Below are 14501 nucleotides of genomic sequence, written 5' to 3' on the forward strand. Positions count from 1 at the left end.
CCGGTACACACCTACATCCCCCTATCCCCGGGCACGCTTCAGTTCCCCGGTACAGCCTCCGGATCCCCCTTAACCCCCCAGTACAGCCTCCGGGACATCCCCGCACCCCGCTCCGACCGCAGCGGCCGGGCAGCGGCTCCCCGCGGGGCCGCCCCCCCCCCCCCCGCCCCCGGCTCTGCCCCCGCCCCGGTCCCGCCCCGCGCCCGGCGATGTCTCCGCCGAAGTTTGCCGCGGCGGCCGGCACGTGGGAGCCCCGCACCGAGCCCCGCAGCGGCGGCAGCGGCTCCCTCCGGTCCCGTTCCCGTTCCCCCCCCCCCAGCCACGGGGGATGCCCCCCTGAAGCGCCGCCGCCGCGTATCCCCCGCGCTGGGGATGCGGCAGCGCGCAGCCCCCCGCCACCGCGGAGCGCTGCGCGGAGGGGCCGCGCCGGGGGGCGGCCGCGGAGCATGGCCAGGGCGCCCGGCCGCCGCCTCGGGGTAGCATGGCCGTGAGCGCGGCGGCTGCCCCCGCCGCCGAGCCGCTGCCCCGCAGCATCTTCAAGAAGTTCCTGGTGATGCTCTGCTCCCTCCTCATGTCCCTCTACGTCTTCTACTGCTTGGCCGACCGCTGCCAGACCCTGCCCGGACCCATCATCGCCGCCGGTGCCGCCTCGGAGGAAGAGGAGGGCGGCGGCGGAGGGTACCTGGGGGGCTCTGCCGAGCTGCCCCCCTGGCAGGCGGCGGCGGCGCGGCGGAAGCGGCTCCTGCAGCGGCTCAAGCAGCGGCGGCGGCGGCAGGAGGCGGCGCCGGGCGAGGAGGTGCCGGCCGGGGGCGGCGGGAGCCGGGCGGGCGGCTCGGGCGGCGGCGGCGGGGGCAGAGCGGCGGGCACGGCCGGCTCTCTGACGCTGCTGCTGGGCGAGGGCTCCAAGCGGCTGCCGCAGGCCATCATCATCGGCGTGAAGAAGGGGGGGACGCGGGCGCTGCTGGAGTTCCTGCGGGTGCACCCCGACGTCCGCGCCGTCGGCGCCGAGCCCCACTTCTTCGACCGCAACTACGAGCGGGGACTCGCCTGGTACAGGTACGGGACGGGCTGGGGCGGGCGGCGGCTCCGCGGCGGGGCCGGGCTGGGGCTATGGCCGAGCCGGCAGTGCCCCCCGCTGGCCGCGGGTACCCTCCGCTGCCGGTCCGCGGCTGCCGGACCGCGGCTCCCTGACCCATAGCCCAGCTACCCCAAACCATCCTCCCCGCCTGTCCCATCGGGGCGTCCCGAAGCCTCGTCCCTGCTCCCCAGACCCCACCCGAGGGTCCTTTCCTCACTCCCCAGGCTCCCCAGCCTCGCTTATCCCAGCCCCTGTCTCTGCTTCCCAGATCACCGTTCCCCAGGCGCTCTTCCCCCAGCCCCTCTCTCCACCGCTTCTCCCGTCCCTGATCCCAAATCCCCCAGCCCCCCTTTCCACCCCACACACCCTCCTCCCTGCTCCCCGCCACCCCATCCTCTAATCGCTCCCCAGCCCCGTTCCCCCACAGCCCTCCTGCTTCGGGGGTGCCACCCTGCAGCCCCAGGTGCTCCCTTGCATGGGGGGGAAACTGGGCAAGGGGAAAGGCAGTGGGTGCCCCATCACCCTGCGGACTGCATGGAGATGCTGAGGCAGAGCTAAATCCCCCCCCGGGGGAGCACAGACCCCCCAACGTCTTGCTGCTCCCCAGCTTTTCTCAGGGATGGGGCTTTGCAAAGTCTGTGGCTCATCCTGACTCCCCTTGCAAAGCATCTTCTCATTGCCTCCCGCAGCCACCAGCCCGGAGACACAGCCGGTAGCAGCAGCTTTCCCATATTCAGTGTGGAGAAAAGCCCTATTCCCCATGCAAATGTTCCAGCAGCCCCAGTAATGAGTAACCAAAACCAGATCCAGGAGCCCAGCCTTGCCTAAGCAATGAGCAAAGAGGTAGATGGGGTGGTTCTTTCAATTAATTAGTGTTTCATTAAACCAAATGAAAGGTATCCCCTATAATACAAGATGGTAAACGTTAAAGCAAAGGGGCAGGATACTCATTCGTATTGTTTAGATGTTTTCCTTGTGTGTGTGTGTTAAAGTTAATAGAGGAGCAGATTCTGACGGAAAGGATTGGTTAGGGTGGGGGCAGACCTGCCCTTTCCAGCGTGTGTGTTTGTGGCTTTCTTGAATGAACAAGCAAAAAAGAAAGGATTTAGGTACTCCCGGAGCTTGTTTTACCCTTGTGTTAAGCACAACTATTAGGGATGATTTTGGCTCAGTATTAGAATGTGGAGTAGGATAGTACTGACGGTTCGAGTGTTTATGTAAAAGGCTTAACACGTGGAAGCAATGAGCTTCCTTGTGTATCCGGCAGTGTCAGGAACACGCCGGGATTTTGCAGGCAGCAGTGTGGGTTCTTTGAGAGGGAAAGATTTCCTTTCGTGTGGGCTGAAGCTGTCTACAGAGCGGTATTTTTAGTGCGCGCCTCTCCCGTTTCCAAGCGCTGACCCTGTATTGGGGAGGAAACGTTTCAAACCGGAGCTGAGAAACCTCAGGGACTTTAATCAAGCCTTGACTTTGAAAAATAAACGCACGGCTTTGGAGTGGCATCGGCTGAAATGGATGGCGGGGATGAGGAAAAGCTCATTTATCAAAGATGCTCTGCAAGCCTTGAGAAGCAGATGGCAGTGGGATAGACCCGCTTCTGGGAACTGCCTGAGCGAGGAGCGCAGACCTAGACAGAGGAGAGCCACAGGCGTTTAGGGCATAGTACATGGTGTAGGGGATTCAAGTTTTCCAGGGATTTGCTCTGCATCTTGCTGTTCTTACTCGTTCGAGGTGCTGCCCTGCGCGCTGTTTGTGTAATCGTCATGCCTTAGCGTGCGGTACATGAGCTCTCCCATTAATTGCTGCAGTTTGTTTGCTCTGGTATTTGATGTACTGAATTTCATCACTTTATTTTAGTTTTATTAGCCCTGTGGAGCCTGAGGTACAGTGAATGCTTTGTACGGGCTTATTCCTTTGAGACCTAATCTTGCTGGCTTTGCTTGTATGAGTAATCTTTACTAACACGCAGAGTCCCAGCACGATGGCAGCGCTGTGGTGTCAGCCCGCTGGTAACTGGTTACCAGCCTGTTAGAAATACTCATTTCTGTGTCTCTCCATGGGTTTACTGTAATCTTTGCTGAGGGTTCAGTGGCGGGGAAATGGCCAGATGTTTGCCAGGGGTCCTGATTTCTTATCTTTGACATCAGAGGCTTAGGTTTCACGTGCAGTTCTGTTTCCCAGCAGTCAGACTAAACAGCATCATTATAAGGTATAAACACTTGGGTTTGCTTTCAGCGCCCGCAGGAAGCTGGCGCAGGCAGTGAGCGCCCTGTCCCAGGGAACAAAAAGCTCCTGGCTGTTTGCAGTGGTGTGGGATGCAGATGGAGAAGAGCCAGCCTGCCTTCACGGGCAATGGTCAATGCCATCGTCACCATGGGCTGTCACAGTGATGCCACATCAGAACTATAGCAGAGTGACATGAGCGGGACTCCGGTTCCTCCTGGAAACAAAGAGCAGCTCCAGTAACAACTACTTGTCATATGGTGTGAGGGTGGATAAATGGGGCTGAGCTGTGGCCGCAGCAGCAGGATGATGCTCCCAGAGCGGCTGGTTTGACGTGGTACCTATAGTGCAGTGGCTCAAAGGCACTCACGTGGAGGTCCTGTCACCTACTGGTGACACAAGGCACGAAACCACTCTGTTAAATCAAGTAGAGTAATTGCTCGGCTCTTACAGCCTGAGCTATGCCTGGGTGAGGAGGCAGTTGTCCTGCAGAGCCTGAGTCTACGAAAACCCAAGCTGAGTGATTGAATTTGGTAGGTGTGACACCTCCGGGCATGGATTTGGGTATCAAGGGAAGTTGTGTGCCCAAAGCTGCTTTCCCAGTTTCAGGCCCGCAAGTCCTCTCTTCATACAGGGACAAAAAGAGGGAGGGAGCAGCCCACAATGCTCGCATTGACTTCCCAGCACAGAAACCTCCGCTCCAGCCCTGAACAAGGCTATTGAGCTAACAGGGTTCAATAGCAGGTGAGCATGGGTTTTAATAGAGTTCAGCTGCCATCCCCCACCCCAATACTGCTATATACAGCCTGAGGAAAACTCCTAAGAACAGGGGCTAAGCCAATCAAGTAGAAGAAATGTCTGGATTAAAACCAGAATCTGTATTTGCGAGCGATATTGCGAGCCTGGCTGGTTCCCTCTGATCCTTTGTTAGTCTCGCACTGATTGAGCTGCCTGTTGGAATGTCATTATCCTGTCAGTCACCCCAGGAACATTTATTTCATATGGTTTAATCTCCCTGGCTCTGTAGCACTGATGCCAGTTTCACTAGAGCGAAGCCAAGCTAATGTCATTAGATTACACCCCATCCAGAGGAAGATGAAAGATGATTCAAAGTTACTCCATCAGGTTGGGAGTTTAAGTATCGCTCCTCCCTGATGCTTCCAGAGCTGGGGAGTTCTGTCTGCTAATTACTGTCCTCATGGGGTTTTGCTCCAAGGCTTTTTCTTTCTAGTCCAGGCAGCCACTGATGTTTCTGAGTCAAAGGGAACAGAGAACATCTCGGCTGCTGAAGAGATGGGATGGGAGAGAAGGGGGTTTGTTTAGGGATGTGCTTACAGCAGCTGTTAGCAGCTGTATCCCAGCCTCTGTGCCTCAAATCATGGTGAAATCAGAGCCCTGGGGATGGAGGAGTCGGGCTGCTCCAGTCCTGGGCTTTTGTGGTCACTAATTCAGCAGCACAGTCTGAGTGCTTTGTACGCATGGAGGTGAGGCTGGGAGCATAGGTGTATGGATGATGCCAGGAGAGTATGCAAGTACCATTCCTGAAAGGTGGAGCAGGACTGGACGGCCATCAGGAGGAAAGACCCTGTTGCAAACTCATCTGTGTGAGGGAGATGCTGTAGCAGTAGTTGCCTTGAGTTGATCTTCTCCCCCGCCTTTCTTCAGCCATCCTTGCAACTACTGCAAGAAACACCAGGGCTTTGGCTACGTGTGCCCAACCCAGAACATGGATTGTGCTGTTGGACGTGGAGTTGAGGTGGTCTGGGTTTTCTGCTCCCTGCTGTGTGCACATCTGCTTGTAGGAAGGTCTGGTTTAGCAGCGCCTGCTCCTCATCTCCTAAACACATCTGAATTGCAAACAGCATCAAGCACAGCCTGCAACAGTTTCTTGGGAAATTGCAGCCTTGGACAGCCACATGCTGAAGAGGATCGAGGTCCTTGTTTATTTATTAGCTGTGTAATCAGATACCTCCCATACTGAGCTCATGGTGCCAGGTGCTGTATAAAAAGGGAACAAAAGATGGTCTTGGTCCCTAAGCACTGTAAACAAGAGGTGGAGATAGACACAAAGACAGGGGAGTGTGTGTCAATTGGTTGGGGAGCATGAGTATTCTGGCCAAGGAGTTACTGGGGATGTAGGATGAGGTGGGTTTATGGGTGGTTGAATGGACCTTTCCTTGCTGGGGAAGATCAAGGGTGTGGAGGAGCTCACTGAAAATGTTGATGCAATCAGGGCTGGGGTCACCGAGTCTGTTATAAAGACAGTGACTGATTCTGGTGCTCATGTGCTTTGCTGCGGCCTTTGTGCATGATCTGGACTCTGATACTCCAAGGTTTTATGGTAAAGATGTCTTAATGTGCCTGTTTACCCATCGGTGAAGTGGGAGAGGAGTCACTGCCCCGTGCTCCAGGGATGTAACAGCAGAGATGTGACTCTGGGACCTCTCTCCAACCCAGAGATGAGGAGATGTATGGAGTCTGAGCTTGCCAGGCTATGCTGTGGGTTAAATAACACCCATAGTAGGTGAACCCCATCAGAGCTGCTGGCAGAGGTCCCGCAGCCTTGGCATAACCTTGGCACAGCCTTGGCTTGCTGTCTTCTTGTGGAGTGCCATCCAGTGTGCACACCTTATGGATGGCACTGTCCAGGCACGTCCAGCAATATCTAACTGCAAAGAGCTTAGTCTAGGCTCTTTCCCCTCCTTAAATAAACCCCAAAGGGTTATTATTTTTGATGGTTCTTTTAAGCATTTTGCATCTATATATATCACTTCTGTTTTCTGTTAATGGAGGAGTTCATATCCAGGGTTTATGTCCATTTCTCATGATGGGGTAAGCTCTTGAGTTGGTGTATAAGCAGATGTCAACCCCGCTCCTAATAGAAAGCATCAAAACTTAGATGTGTATTGGACTCTTCTCTTAACAGATCCTCTGGTCTGCACAGGGATATACCAGCGTGGTTCAGAAGTCAATAGACCACATCCTCCTGTTCAGTTCTGCTTCATGCCCTGGTCCTTGGGGCCCAGGAGGCTGGAGAGGATCAGCACCTTCCTCATCCACCCCATGGCTCTCCCTGGCTCTGGGGTGCTGGGAAATGGGGCTCTGCCTGCTGGTGCTGAGCAATGTTGAAAATATGGCCTCGACTGTCCAAGATTTTGTCAGTTGAATTCAGAGCCAGGTCCCATGAAAAGCAGCACAAAGCTCCAGCTGCTGAGAGCCCATTTATGGCAAAGATTATGATACTCTTCAGAGCAGCAGCAGATTCACCCCGCTTAAACCACTGGTCCCACTTTAAGGTTGGACCTTGCAAATCCCCACCTATGCGTGCAGCCTGTCCTGCCGTCAGCCCTGCTGCCTTCAAGGAGTAATTCCATCGGGTCTGGGGGCTGAGGCCATGCTCTGGCCACACCATCACCACCACTGTGTCTGTTCGCTGCAGCCGAGCTAGGGTTTCACCCGACCTTTTGAAGTCTATAATAAGAGCAGTTAGGTCTGGGGAGGGGGAAGGGAGTTGGTGCCTTTCCAAAGGGTACAGAGCAAGCAACAAGTGATCAGAAAACCCGAGAATAGCCCCCTCCCTGATGCAGGCATTAAAGCTCCTGAGCTGCTAATTATGCTTTTCCCCTGGAGACTATGGAGGTAACTCAAACTGCTTTTGCAGGCAAACAGCAGAGACTGGTGAGGGGGAGCAGGGGAGGTTGTTGTGGCCATAAATCCTGGCAAATTCTCATTACTTGGGAGTATCATGGAAGGGAAGTGGATTAGGTTGCAGTTACAGTTGTGTTGCTGGAGCTGGGCACCGGGGTCTTACCCCATTACAAAGCCCTGTGTGGTCAGTGGGGCTGTGCATGCAAAGGCTGTAGGATCGGGACCATCCTGTGGATAGTGACAGTGTCCCAGTGTCTCTGCCTGTCTCCTGTGTAACCATCCTCCTAGGAAATCCAGCTTTCCATGGTTTGGAATTCAACATGTTTACCTCCAGCCTGTGCCCTCCTGAGCCCTTATGACTCCCCAGGGGGGGTACGTGGATAGAACAGTGCCTTCAGTGGGAATATAAATGGAGTTGCTCAAGGAAGCGAATTATTCCTGGTGTTTCTTTCCTCGAATGATGGGACTCTGCAGAAGGGAATCTCTGAGCAGAAGAAATCACTAGTTCCCTTCGTGCATGGCAAGAGCATCCCTCTTGCTTCCTGGAAGTGAGGAGGCTCATAACATGCTCTTTCTGCTGCAGCACCATCTGTTACAGTGATGTGAAGAACCCTGCTCAAACTCCCCCAAGCTCCAGCCTGCTGCATCTCCATTGGGAGACAGAGAAACTTCCCTTCGCTGCCCCAGGGGAGCATTGGAAACCTCATGGGGTCGTTTTCCCCACTGTCAAGCAGCCGTGTCCAACCACCACGTATGAAAACCCCACTCCAAGCTTCCGGACACCTTCCTTGCGCAGACCCATGCAGACTGCGGATGCCAACACAGCAGCTTCAGCAGGATCCTGCTGTGATCTTCAGGCTTTAAGCACAGCATCCCGATGGGAAGCTGGCTACTTATTTATTTATATCTCTCTGGAGGTTTCCTTTCGTGCTGGAAGTTTCAAGGAGCCAGGCTGATCCGTTCTGACATCGCCCCTTGGAAAAGGGCTCCCTCCTGCAGCCCGTGCTCTCCGGGGAAGCCTTTTATGGGAAAATATCAAATCCAATTGTTTTGACTTGTGTGTTTATGTGATGGTTTGTGTGTGTGTGTGCTCACGGGTGCACCTCTGGGCTCTTGGGTGTTGCGCTTTGTTGTTGGCATTGCAATTCTGCTTTCGTGGTGTTGTATTGCAAGGTTGAGTACCACATCCCAGCGGCTTTTGACATTATGTAAGCACTTTGCACTGTCTGAAGTGGTCTGTTTGGGAAGCCTCTTTTGGGGAGAAATTCCCAAGTTCTGGCATGTTCCGGCTCAAAGTAAAACAAGTGAGGAAACTTGGATTTCCCACCTGGGGAAAGCGCTGTGTCTTGATTCCATTGGCATAGGGTTAGTAAGTGGAAGGCAAGGAGATGCGATGGCCCAGAACTGGTGTGCAGCGAGCCGGAGGAGGTGGCCCGGCTCAGTTGAGACCCCCCTAAAACCACTCCAGGATCAGTGATCCCACAGTGCTGGTGTGCTCTGAGTCCCTGTAATGTGCCAGCTGGAGATGGTGCTTTCCCCATTTTGCATCTGGACTTTGTTGGCTCGGGAGTCCTTCTTCCATCTGGAAATTTGCTTCTTAAATCCCTTTGGTCTCAAACATTGCTGGACCCGAGGTTGGGCTTTGCCAAGGTTTGCTCTAAGCCTCAATATAAAGGTGTTTGGGAGGACCCTGGGTCTCCCAATGCAGCTAGGTATGGCTTTACCCTGCTCCTGCTTGGCCTGTGCTCATGGCAGGGATCCCAACCCTGGATGGGGGGAGCACAGGGTTACTCTGGTTGCAATTAATATTGTGCCATTAACAGTCTGTGATTTACATAGGTTGAAGTGGTGATGGCAGGAGGAGGCTGTATGATGTGCCAAAGCCAAAAGTGGGGGAGATCCCTCTCCTTTGGGGCACAAACACTGTGTCAGTGGCCTCAGCTGTGGTGTTTCTCACTTTCCAAAATGATGCTGTTAGGTGTTCCAGCCATGGCAGAGGGTTGGAACTGGATGATCTTAAGGTCCTTTCCAACCCAAACCATTCTATGAATTTATAGCTGTCCCCTTGGGTCTGACAGATGGGCGCTCTGTTAGTGCAGGGCTATGGTAGCATTGGTAGAGTGGAGGATGCTCCACTCTAGCAATGGGGAAACAGGCAAAAAAGCACCTAGAGCCTCTGGCAGAGCAAGGTTTAACACATGGGACCTCTTGGCATCTAGTTCCACGCTGTTGTTGATCCTCTCTAACAGTGGTAGGAAGGAGGCTGTCTGGTACAAGCATCAGCAGTGGGTGTTTGGTGTGTGCTGAGCTTCCCTTGCCATCAGTCGCATCCTCCCTGGTGCTGCTCTGCTCCTCTGAAGGTCATACAAGGTTCCCCTGACTCCTCTCACAAGGATGGAGGTGCTAATCCCAGTGCCTGGGCTGGCTTCCAGCTCAGGTAATTCTAGTCTCTGCCCCTAGAAATTAACTGCAGTTTCAACTGGCTCCAGTCGCCTTTGTTCCCCATCCATGGACCTGCTGGGCACCGTGCTGCTGGCAGAGACCCACCACGTGGCTTGGGGCAGTTGGTTTTTAATGCCTGGGAAGTGGTGTTTCTTCTGGTCTGCACAATGGTTTGGGCTTTTCTTTGTGCAAAAGCTGCATGTCACTGCCAGGGGCAAAGCTCATGTGCAGTAATCCTGCCCTCTTGCACTGCTGGGCTGTGCTGTGTCTGCAAGTCCACTTGGTTGCATCTCTTATCTCCTTGGGTGCTCACTGTCCATGTTACGTTTGCTCCTCCCCTGCACTCAGGTGCTGTGTTATCCAGTGGCCATGCACTGTAAAAGGAGCTCATGGGCTCTGCTAAAGGTTTCATGGGGTGGTTGAGAAGCAGCAGCCATCCCTCTCGTGTCTTCATTCGTGCTATCAGCAACAGGTTGGAAAGCAGCAGAAATAGGGACTTCTTCAAACAGTGTGAGATTCGATTGTGAAACTGGCTGCCATGGGAGGTTTTTGGCTAAAGGGCTCTAAAAGGGCTCTAGAAGTGCTTAGCAAAGAAGGATGCACCCAGAGCTGGTAAGCATGAGGGACCAGCTGAGGGAACCCCCAGGTCTTGGCTGGGGGGACCAGGAGTTTGCTCCTGCTGCTGGCACAGGAATGAGCTCATGAGTCCAGGGGACTGATGGGTTATCTTCCATAACTGTTATTGGGATAGTATCGTTGGTGTTATTTGGTTAGAAATGTACTTCCTGGAAGGGGATGAAGTTTCCAGTTGGCACTGAATGACCAGTGGTGGATGGTGAAGAAAGGAGCGCTGCAGTTTGCACTCTTGGTCTGGGTAATTTCAGTACAAGTGACCATCAAACACTTCCACGCCATCAGCTCTTGGTCTGAAGAGCCTGGATGTGTGTGCGTAACTGTGTCAGCCCATACCAGATGCAAAGGACGAAAGAAAGCCACCTCTTATCACTTCCAGGCCACTGAGAGCTGGGTAAGCACAGCTGGACTTCCTAGAGCATCCCTTTGGGTTTATGTGCTTCTGTGGTACCTGAGGCTGCTCCCTGTGTGCAGCGGCAGGAGGCAGCGGCCGTCAGTGACCCGGCCCCATGGGCTGAGCTGCTGCAGCCCCGCAGGGACTGATGCGTGCTTTGCCAACATGTGGAGTGGTTTAAGGTCAGGCTGCAGCCCTGGCTTCTCATTTCTGCTCATCTGCTGGAGGGTTTTGCTGCCCAGATGGAGGGTGTGAGTTCTGCTCCTCTGCCCCGTGTGAACCTGCCCAGGTTTAAAGGACTGCTGGAGGTTTCTGAGCAAGCACATACAATTACAGCCCATCCATGGGTGTGAGTGGCTGGAGGGTGGTATGTGCTCCAGGAGAGATGCAGGGAGGATGGCTGCACTGTCTGGTCCTGAGTTCTGGGGCAGCAGGTCATTGCAATTGCAAAGTGGGAAGTGTCTTGGGGAGCTGGAGTGGGGCAGGCTGGATGTTGGAGCATGGAGCTGGGGCTCCTGGTTGGAAAACTTGTGCCAAGACTTGCCTTTCCAAGGAGACAGCAATGCCAGATTGCCAGGAGCAACCTCTCCATTTCAAAGAGGTGAAGGTACAAATGTCTGGACATTAAATGCTTTGCACCAAACACCAAGTTGTTTCTTGTCCAGATGCTCCTCATTTGAAGTGACCAGTTCTCACCTCACTGTTCCCAAGTGTAGCAGGGTCTGGCTCGGGCTGGATCCTCCTTAGGGCAGGAGATGGGATTTTGTTGTACTCCTGTGGTGAGAGCTGAGCCCCCAGGCACTCAGCCTGGCTGGGTGGTGGTGATCAAGGGCCTGTTCTGTCCTGTGCCTCAGTTTCCCCATCTGTGAAATGGGATTATGCCGATGAGCACACTCACAAAATATTAAGGTCATTGCTAAAGGTGCACCTGGGGGTGCTGGGACTTGGCTTTCCTGCAGTTGGTGATGACCAGGATCCCTCCAGCATCACCCTCCCTGGGTTGCTTTTTTTGCTCTGACCACAGGCAGATGCTGAGGACGTGCGGAGGGTCGGGCACAGAATCACATCAGGACTCAGTGTTTCCCTACGCACGGGGGTGTGATCCCCGCTCAGCCCCAGAGCTGCCTTCATAGCGAGTCGTGATGCTGCTCCGCCTGCTCCTGCCTCTGCCGCCCTCGCTCCCAGCAGCAGTAAATCCTTTGGAAGAGCCTCGGAAAGAAAGACTTCAGCGGGACACGCAAGCGGTTATCCCGGGAGCCCCCGAAGGGGCCGGGGCAGGGGAAAGACAGCACAGCCTGACCCAGATGCTGTGCACAGCCTTTAATTGAGTTTGACCGGCTCCAGTGCCTCGGGTCAGGGTCAGCCCCGGGCGGCGAAGCCCGATGAGGTGCTGGAGCTGCTTCTTTTGGCACTTGGACACGTTGAGCTCTGCCCTGCCTGTGTGGGGTTTGGGTCCTCTGTCACATCGTGGGGACCTGCTGCCTCCCTGGCGCCATGCAGCGGGGTCAGTGAGCTCTGGGATTCAGGGGGGCTGTGCCGTGGGGGTTTACAGCTTTATCTGCTCCTTGCTTCCTAATTGCAGTTGAGTTGTTTGGCCGAGTGACAGCAAACTGCTGGCTCGCAGCTGATGCCTGGATGTGTCCCTGTTTCTGGTGCTCTCATCCCTGCAGCCGGGCTGTTCAGGGGGGTTAGGACAGGGGAATCCAGCGTTCATTGCCCTCCCATCCAGCCTGCCCCAAAACAGAGGTGGGAGGAAGAAATCAGTGCTTCTCTGTCACTGCCTGCCTCTGCCAAGCCGCGCTTTCTCAACTCTCACCCCAGAGCGATGCCCTACCAGTCAATTTGGTCATTACGGAGCAAGCCCTGCTCTCACTTGAAAGCTGCCTGGCCTCTGTCTCATGACAGCCCTGGGGAGGTGGATGGGAAATGCATCAGGGTGGTGACTGCAGAGGTGAGGAAGGAATTTGGGTGTGTTTCCTCTGGACTAAATCTGGCTTAAAATTATGAGCGACTCTGGGTTTTATTGAAAGCAGCGCTTGGGTTTATTGGCCAAATCAAGCAGCACTGTAAAAGCTGGTTTAAACCCACACCTAGATGAAGGGGCTGAAGCCTGGGTGACCTGCACAACCAAAATCCAAACTCAACCCTGGCTGCTCCCAGGGGCTCTCTTGGCCATCATCCCCATGGGGACATCCAGAGGTGAGCAGGGTGGAGGAGACCAAACCCAGATTGGAGCCTGTTGGGCGTTTCAGGATGGAGAATGCATCCTCCTTTTCTCTATTCCTGGGAGCTTCTGCTGAATAGCCCATGGTCAGCCCAGTATGGGTACCCTGGTGCAGTCTGGCCTCTGCTCATGGTCACCTTGGTTGCTGGGAGCCAGCTCTTCCTGGAGCCTCCACTTTTCCTTACACATCCCCAGTATAAAGCCAGATTTATCAGACCAGTCAGTTTTTACCAGCAGCTGATCATGCTCATGTGAGAGTTTGTCTGATTGGGCTGTACTTTTGGCTGCTGGGGTTGTCCAGCATCCCTGGATCCACAGGTGGCTGTGCCCAGTGTGGGGAATGCATTTAGGAGTTGTTAGCTTCCCAAAGATGGCATCAGCAAAGGGGTCCAGAGGAGCTGTGACTTGACTGCTCTCTGAAGCCAGGCATTAAATGCATGGAATACCCTAGGAAAGGGCTTGGAATGAAAGTGCATCACACTGAAAGCCATCCTCTCTCTGTCCCTATGCTGTCCTTACAAGGGGGGCTCTTACCATACCCGCCTTCTTAGGAGCAGAGCCCTGAGATGCTCCTGCCCTGACCAACCGTTCCCAGCCCACTCCAGGCCCTCAGGTCCCCTGATCCATAAACGGATTCCAACAGGATCCTGGGCATGAGGAGAAGGGAGAGACCCAGGTGCTCTCCTTCCCTCCTGTCCTATAGGCACCCCTGGCAGACCATCAGTGGGCAAAGCTGCCGCCAGCAGGCACATCCCTTCCTGGGGGCTGCGGGCCATGGGGCTCCAGGAGGAAAGAGTCAGGAGGGAGCTTTAAGGAATGATTAATGGCCTCAGCTGCAGCAGGGCCATGGGTCAAAGAGGTCCAATTATTCCCAGTGATATTCCTGCTGGAGGGGGAGATAATCCAACAGGACCAATACAGGTCTATCTGGACCTCCGGCTTTGGAGCAAAGCGAGGACAGGGGCAACTGGGACAACTTTTGAGCCCTGTTCATGCTCTCTCTCTGCAGGACTTTCAGACACAAGCCTGTGGGTCACCCTGACACTGCTGACTCAGGCATGGTCTCCCCCCCTCAGCACAGATTTCCAGGAATGCCGTCCTTAATGTCTCCCGCTAGGCAAATCATAGCCATCATATGTTTAGGGGAAAAATTGGATTTGCCTTGTAATCTAATCAATGTTAAATAACAGTAATTCTAACTCCGAGGCTCTGTGTTTAAAGTGCTGTTGGTCTCCGGGGATCATCGGAGTTATTTAATCTAATGAAATCACCATTACTGTCTCACGAGGGTGCACCACGGGGATGGCTTTGCAGGGAAGGAAAGCAATGGTTAAATAATTGGCAGTCAGGGCCAAATAGTGGTGGTAAATGAGCAGAGTGCAGTTGAAGGTTTCACTGAGTGAGAACCCAGAACTCTGGCTGCATCTTTCTAATGGTGACTGTTATTGCTTGGTTGTGATGTGCATGTGCCCAGGTTCCTTCTGTTGCCTCCCTGTGCAGGCTGTACCACACTGGTGCCACCTTTTCTCAGCCCAAGCAGGAGTTGTGCTGTTAAACCCATCTCATTACTCCATCCTGCATCACAACTTGCTGTGTTACTCCCCATGTTGCTCCCTGTGAGGGTCCAGGCTGTGTTGTCTGCTGGTTTCAAGCTGTTTTCCCCCAAACCTGCTTTTATTAAGCATTTTTTTTCCTTATTCCCTTTTTAGAGGGAGACAGGACTTGCTCCCGTGCACATTTCCCTTGCTGGCTTCACATTAATCTCCGAACCACAGTCAATTCGCTCATTACAGAGCAAGCTGAGCCCTATTGAGCCCGTTGCTTTCCTATGCGCTGAACTGATTGTATTCAAACACATC

The 14501-nt window shown here is 54.3% G+C and overlaps 1 protein-coding gene across 1 annotated transcript in view; it reads left to right on the top strand.

Annotated features, from left to right (window-relative positions):
* Positions 1–472: 472 nt before the first annotated feature.
* The window catches only part of HS3ST3A1 (heparan sulfate-glucosamine 3-sulfotransferase 3A1), a gene marked incomplete at its 3' end in the record, with an annotated part of 31890 nt that continues 17861 nt past the window's right edge, over positions 473–14501 (top strand). Inside the window, exon 1 of the mRNA XM_080629585.1 lies at positions 473–1056. Coding sequence (XP_080485711.1) covers positions 482–1056 — 575 coding nt within the window. The 5' untranslated portion in view covers positions 473–481. The remainder of the gene's footprint in view (positions 1057–14501) is intronic.

This window comes from Psittacula echo (assembly GCF_963264785.1).
Source record: "Psittacula echo genome assembly, chromosome: 14".
In the NCBI taxonomy this organism is placed as follows: Eukaryota; Metazoa; Chordata; class Aves; order Psittaciformes; family Psittacidae; genus Psittacula; species Psittacula echo.